The sequence below is a fragment of the Rhinopithecus bieti genome, unplaced genomic scaffold (genome assembly GCF_001698545.2).
Source record: "Rhinopithecus bieti isolate Rb0 unplaced genomic scaffold, ASM169854v2 scaffold_3041, whole genome shotgun sequence".
In the NCBI taxonomy this organism is placed as follows: Eukaryota; Metazoa; Chordata; class Mammalia; order Primates; family Cercopithecidae; genus Rhinopithecus; species Rhinopithecus bieti.
This window is the reverse complement of record NW_016804262.1, coordinates 2,802,143-2,809,346: the sequence shown is the minus strand read 5'-3', so window position 1 is coordinate 2,809,346 and position 7,204 is coordinate 2,802,143. Positions and strand designations below refer to the sequence as shown.

General features: G+C 37.2%; 1 protein-coding gene across 1 annotated transcript in view; it reads left to right on the top strand.

The window, feature by feature from the left end:
• The window catches only part of DNAJC10 (DnaJ heat shock protein family (Hsp40) member C10), a 57,806-nt gene extending 50,865 nt beyond the window's left edge, over nucleotides 1-6,941 (top strand). The window contains 2 exon segments of the mRNA XM_017867429.1: nucleotides 2,628-2,732; nucleotides 4,459-6,941. Coding sequence (XP_017722918.1) covers nucleotides 2,628-2,732; nucleotides 4,459-4,470 — 117 coding nt within the window. The 3' untranslated portion in view covers nucleotides 4,471-6,941.
• The last annotated feature ends 263 nt before the right edge of the window (nucleotides 6,942-7,204 follow it).

Sequence of the window (7,204 nt, the reverse complement as noted above, 5' to 3'; positions counted from 1 at the left end):
TTTTTTTTTTTTTTTTTTTTCTTTCCATTTGCTTGGTAGATCTTCCTCCATCCCTTTATTTTGAGCCCATGTGCATCTTTGCACGTGAGATGGGTCTCCTGAATATAGCACGCTGATGGGTCCTGACTCTTTATCCAATTTGCCAGCCTGTGTCTTTTAATTGGGGCATTTAGCCCATTTACATTTCAGGTTAATATTGTTATGTGTGAATTTGATCCTGTCACTATGATATTAGCTGGTTATTTTGCCTGTTAAGTGGTGCAGTTTCTTCATAACATCGATGGTCTTTACCATTTGGCATGTTTTTGCAGTGGCTGGTACCAGTTGTTTCTAAGTTTAGTGCTTCCTTCAGGAGCTCTTGTGAGGCAGGCCTGGTGGTGACAAAGTCAGCGTTTGCTTGTGTGTAAAGGATTTTATTTCTCCTTCACTTATGGAGCTTAGTTTGGCTGGATATGAAATTCTGGGTTGAAAATTCTTTTAAGAATGTTGAATATTGGTCCCCACTCTCTTCTGGCTTGTAGGGTTTCTGCCGAGAGATCTGCTATTAGTCTGATGGGCTTCCCTTTGAGGGTAACTCGACCTTTCTCTCTGCCTGCCCTTAACATTTTTTCCTTCATTTCAATGTTGGTGGATCTGATAATTACGTGTCTTGGGGTTGCTCATCCTGAGGAGTATCTTTGTGGTGTTCTGTTTTTCCCAAATTTGAATGTTGGCCTGCCTTGCTAGGTTGAGGATAATATCCTGAAGAGTGTTTTCCACCTTGGTGCCATTCTCCCCATCACTTTCAGGTACACTAATCAAATGTAGATTTGGTCTTTTCATATAATCCCATATTTCTTGGAGGCTTTGTTCATTTCTTTTTACTCTCTTTTCTCTAACCTTGTCTTTTTGCTTTACTTTCCTTAATTTGATCTTCAATCACTGATACCCTTTCTTCCACTTGCTCGAATCGGCTATTGAAGCTTGTGCATGCGTTATGAAGTTCTCGTGCCATGATTTTCAGCTCCATCAAGTCATTTAAGCTCTTCTCTACGCTGTTTATTCTAGTTAGCCCTTCATCTAATCTTTTTTCAAGGTTTTTAGCTTCCTTGCGATGGGTTCAAACATCCTTCTTTAGCTCAGAGAAGTTTGTTATTACCAACCTCTGAAGCCTACTTCTGTCAACTCATCAAAGTCATTCTCCATCCAGCTTTGTTCCGTTGCCATCAAGAAGCTGCAATCCTTTGAAGGAGAAGAGGCGCTCCGATTTTTAGAATGTGTAGCTTTTCTGCCCTAGTTTCTCCCCATCTTTTTGGTTTTATCTACCTTTGGTCTTTGATGTTGGTGACCTACAAATGGGGTTTTAGTGTAGATGACCTTTTTGTTGATGTTGATGCTATTCCTTTGTTTGTTAGTTTTCCTTCTAACAGTCAGGTCCCTCAACTGCAGGGACCTGACTGTTGGAGTTTGCTGGAGGTCCACTCCAGACCCTGTTTGCCTGGGTATCACCAGCGGAGGCTGCAGAACAGCAAATGTTGCTGCCTGCTCCTTCCTCCAGAAGCTTTGTCCCAGAGGGGCAGCCGCCTATATGAGGTGTCTGTTGGCCCCTACTGGGAGGTATCTCCCAGTTGGGTTACACAGGGGTCAGGGACCCACTTGAAGAGGCAGTCTGTCCATTCTCAGAGCTCAAACGCCATGCTGGGAGAACCACTGCTCTCTTCAGAGCTGTCAGATAGGGACATTTAAGTCTGCAGAAGTTGTCTGCCGCCTTTTGTTCAGCTATGCCCTGACCACAGAGGTGGAGTCTAGATGCAGTAGGCCTTGTTGAGCTGCAGTGGGCTCTGCCCAGTTGGAGCTTCCCCGGCTGCTTTGTTTACCTACTCAAGCCTCAGCAATAGTGGATGCCCCTCCCCCAGCTAGGCTACTGCCTCGCAGTTCAATCTCAGACTGCTGCGCTAGCAGTGAGCAAGGCTCCATGGGCACGGGACCCGCCAAGCCAGGCACAGGAGAGAATCTCCTTGTCTGCCTATGGCTAAGACCTTGGGAAAAGTGCAGTATTTGGGTGGTAGGGTCCCATTTTTCCAGGTCATCTGTCATGGCTTCCCTTGGCTAGGAAAGGGAAATCCCCCAACCCCTTGCACTTCCCGTGTGAGGCAACAACCCCCACCCCAACCCCACTTCAGCTCGCCCGCTGTGGGCTGCACCCACTGTCCAACCAGTACCAGTGAGATGAACCAGTTACTTCAGTTGGAAATGCAGAAATCACCTGTCTTCTGCATCGATCACACTAGGAGCTGCAGACCGGAGCTGTTCCTACTTGGCCATCTTGGAACGCCCTCTCAAACTTTTTCCAGGAACATGTGTTCTTGCACAGTTTTGATATTTTGGGGCTTTTGGAGTCAGTGATGCATTTTTTTTTAACAAAGAATTGTTTCATGTTTCCATGACACTATTATTAATATTTATTTTAGGTACATTATGGGTTAACTGTTTTGCAGCATTATTTCCTTGAAGAGAAGAAATTTGAATTTCAAACACTTCAAGTTTTGGAACAAAAGAACTTGAAAGCATATTTAATCAAGTTTCTTAGGTGGAATTGTTATATTTTGATTAAATACTTAAAAGATAACAAGTGTTTTTAATTTTAGAGAAATTTTCAAGAAGAGCAGATAAATACCAGAGATGCAAAAGCAATCGCTGCCTTAATAAATGAAAAATTGGAAACTCTTCAAAATCAAGGCAAGAGGAATAAGGTATGGACTAAGCCTAGAGTTGACTTTGGCAAAAGTTAGCAAAATCTATTTTTCCTATACATTACATGTATCCGGAGACAAGCAAAATGAGGCATCAAAAAATAGTAAGATAGCTGAAAATTCTACTTTGGGAAATAGGACAATCACAATGTAGCCTAGACACTGAAATGCTTTTAGAAATCTGGACAAGTAAAACCACTTAACAAAAAATAGTGACTGTGGTCCATGCAAAAACATGTATACAAATATTTATAGCGGTATCATTCATAATAGCAAAAAAGAACGAAACCAAATGTCTGTCAACTAACAGATAAACGAAATGTGGTGTATCCATAAAATAGAATATTTTCAGCCATAAAAGGAATGAAGTACTGACCTATGCTACAACGTGGATGAACTTTGGAAAATGTTTAGTGAATGAAGCCAGTCACAAAGGCCAAATATTATATAATACTATTGATGTAAAATATCTAGAATAATCCATAGAGACAGAACATAGATTAATGGTTGCCTGGGGCTGAAGTGGAGTGGGATAGAAAAGAGCGCAAATTGGGTAACTGCTAATGGGTAGTAAGGAGTTTATTTTGGGAATATGGAAAATATTTTAAAATTAGATTGCAATGACAGTTGGACAACTCTGAATATGCCAAAAACCACTAAACTCCTTTAAATGTGGAAATTTTATAGTATGTGAAATATATCTCAACAAAGCATAAAAAAAATAGTGACTATAGCCATAAATTATTTAAATTTTGTTCAAACGTAAATAAAGCATTGAATTGTTAGGAATAAATATACTGGAGCCTCATAACACGTTTTGGATAGCAAATTTTCTTTTGTTCTTGGTGTAATCAGAATGTATTGAAACCCATATTTCTCCTAGCCCCTCTTTGAATCTTTAATCTGTCAAGAAGCAGCACCTTTTTCCTGTTACTCTTCAGAAGGCAGTTCAGTTTTACCTTTTTCAAATCCATGTTACTGTAGGTCATAGTTAAAAACAGAACAAAGAGTCTATGAATGTTGTAGTGCTTTTAAAATGGAATTTAATACAATCACATGAGGTATCTTGGATTCTTTCCCTGTGAGGCGAAAGGAGGACAAAATAGCTCAGCCTCTGGAAAGGGATAGAGAAGTCTGGCTTTATAGCACCGTATTAGACTATAGGTTCTACTGTAATCCTATACAGTAGTTTGGGTTCAAACTGCAGACCCCAATAGACAAAGCCTTACAATAACCTACTTCAAGAATATTCTTTACGAATCTGAAATTTGTACAAATCTGAAATAGGAAAGAGTTATGATTCTGTATTTTCTTGGTTCCACAGAACAAACATGTTTTTCTAGTGTTTTGCTATATTAGTTTTCTCAAGATATTTTATTTTGAAAGGTATAACTTTTATCATGTTAAATATTTGAAATTTAAAAATTGTCATAATCTAGAATATCATACCTGAAATTAAGTTAAAGAGCTTACTGAATATGCTTGAAATTATGTAAACCTATATAGTTAGTAGTATCTGCTGTGGGCAGGTGAGAACTAGGAGATACTCTTTTCTTTTTTATTGTTATATTTTGGCAAAGTATATTTCATGTCATGATCCATTAAATAAGAATATTGAGTATTTCTGAAAATAAAATGTTGGTTAGTTTGTGGTGTTTTACCTTATTTTTAACATTGCAAACTCATACTTTCTCCTTTCTCTATTGCCTTTACATTATTATTATAGGATGAACTTTGATAATGTTGAAGATGAAGAAAAAATTTAAAAGAAATTCTGACAGATGACATCAGAAGACACCTATTTAGAATGTTACATTTATGATGGGAATGAATGAACATTATCTAAGACTTGGAATTGTACTGCCAGAATTATCTACAGCACTGGTATAAAAGAAGGGTCTGCAAACTTTTTCTGTAAAGGGCCGGATTATAAATATTTTAGACTTTGCAGGCTATATGGTTCACACATGAGAACAAGAATGGAGTCATCATGTATTCTTCTCTGTTATTTGCTTTTAACAACTCTTTTAAAAACATAAAAACCATTCTTAGCTCAGAGCCATACAAAAGTAGGCCAGATTCAGTCCATGGACCATAGATTGCTCTCCCTCTCTACGGACTTATGTTTCGGGTGGCTAGCTTGAACATGAGTCTGCTGTGCTATTATCTACATAAATGTCTAAGTTGTATAAAGCACACTTTCCCTTCACGTTTTTTGGCTGGCCTGAAAAGAGGTAACTTGGTTTTTGGTCACTTGTTCTCCTAAAAATGCTATCCCTGACCATATATTTATATTTTGTTTTAAAAACACTCATGATGTGGCACAGTAAACATACCCTGTTATGCTATATTATTATGAAGAGATTCTTCATTGTTTTCTTTCCTTCTCAAAGGTTGAAAAAATGTTTTTAATTTTTCACAGCTGAGAAACAGTGCAGCAGTATATGTGCACACAGTAAGTACACAAATTTGAGCAACCGTAAGTGCACAAATTCTGTAGATTGCTGTATCATCCAGGAAAACCTGAGAGAAAAAAATTATAACAATTAACTGGGCATTGTAGAGTATCCTAAATATGTTATCAAGTATTTAGAGTTCTATATTTTAAAGATATATGTGTTCATGTATTTTCTGAAATTGCTTTCATAGAAATTTTCCCACTGATGGTTGATTTTTGAGGCATCTAATATTTACATATTTGCCTTCTGAACTTTGTTTTGACCTATATCCTTTATTTACATTGGGTTTTTCTTTCATAGTTTTGGTTTTCACTCTTGTCCAGTCTATTTATCATTCAAATAGGAAAAATTACTTTACAGGGTTGTTTTACTGTAGCTCATAATGATACTGTAGTTATTCCAGTTACTGGTTTACTGTCAGAGGGCTGCCTTTTCCAGATAAATATTGAAATAATAACTGAAGTTATTTTTATAAGAAAATCAAGTATATAAATCTACGAAAGGGATCTTTTAGTTTCTGTGTTGTTTAGACTCAAAGAATCACAAATTTGTCAGTAACATGTAGTTGTTTAGTTATATTCGGAGTGTACAGAGTGGTAAAAATTCCAATCAATCAAAAGAGGTCAATGAATTAAAAGGCTTGCAATTTTTTTCAAAAACCTGTTAGAATATGCTTTATTGTGTTTGGAAGAGTTTTCTTTTTTTTCTTTTCAATGTCACTTTATCTTGCTCACCAGTATTTCCTCATAAAGGTTATTATAGCCATAATTATTATTAAAATAGACTTTGTTCTTCATATTCTCCCATCTTTTTCTCTACTACATACTCAACTCTGTCTGGATTCTGCTGTATGCCTGTGGGCATATATGCAACAGTCACCACTTCTCACACTTAACACCAGCTTTTTGAATTATGATCAGTAATGGCAAGAGCCTTTCATTCTCAAATGTTTAAAGCCTAGAAGTTCTACAAATTTGGCTTGTTTCTACAAGAATCCCAAAATGGAATGCCTAAAGAAGTCTTACTTGGAATATTTACTAAAATGTACTGGTTAGGTGCATATCACCACACTGGACACTGAGGAATGTACAAAAGGAATCTAAGACATGGTCCCCATCTCCCAACTGTCTGTAATTCACAATTTTGTCACTGAGCTCATAGGGTACTTACATTACTACCTATAAATGTTTCCTACACTTGTTAGTTGAGAAATATTTTAGGCAGTAAATAAAATAGTAAATATTATGTGTCCTATAATTTGACCTAAGCTATGTGCCTTTGGAATCAGCTCTAAGCCAGGGCCCCCTAGTAGTCATGTTAAGTAACATGTATCATAAAGTGGTATACATCAAGGTTATCTTATACAGTCATAACAGTATTATTGAGTCTTTCAAAAACAGCTGGCAGATTGAGCTTTTAATGGCTGTATTGATGCAGTAGATAGAGCACCTCTAAGGAGTACCAGGTATAATGTGCCATTTCTCTGAGCAACACCATTTTTCTGTGCAGCTGACCCTGTGTAACAAGGTATCAATTTTAGCTGACCAAAGCACATTCTATCAGGCAGCCAGCCTTGGGAATTCGGTCCATTTAAAGTATGTGGCTTACAGCCAGGTATGGTGGTGTACACCTGTTGTCCCATCTACTTGAGAGGCCAAGGCAGGAGGAATTGCTTGGGCTCAGGATTTCGAATCCAGCCTGAGCAACATAGCAAGATGCCATTTCAAGTAAATTGTGTTTTGGGCATTAATGATGTTTGTCTATTCTAATTTCTCAAATTTTATTTAGGTCATTCATAGCTTTTTTTTTTAAAGGTATATGATTAAGATAAAGGAAAAGTAAAATGAAATGGTTATTTAATAACATTTTACATTCTCAAAATTTTCTTTAAATGTACTCTTTGTTTTCTGACAGTGCTCAAAGTGGGAATATTTTTAGAAGTACGGTTATCAAAAAAACACGTTTCCTATGGGACACACATTTCAAAGATGTGTAGTACAGTAAAATTTTTAG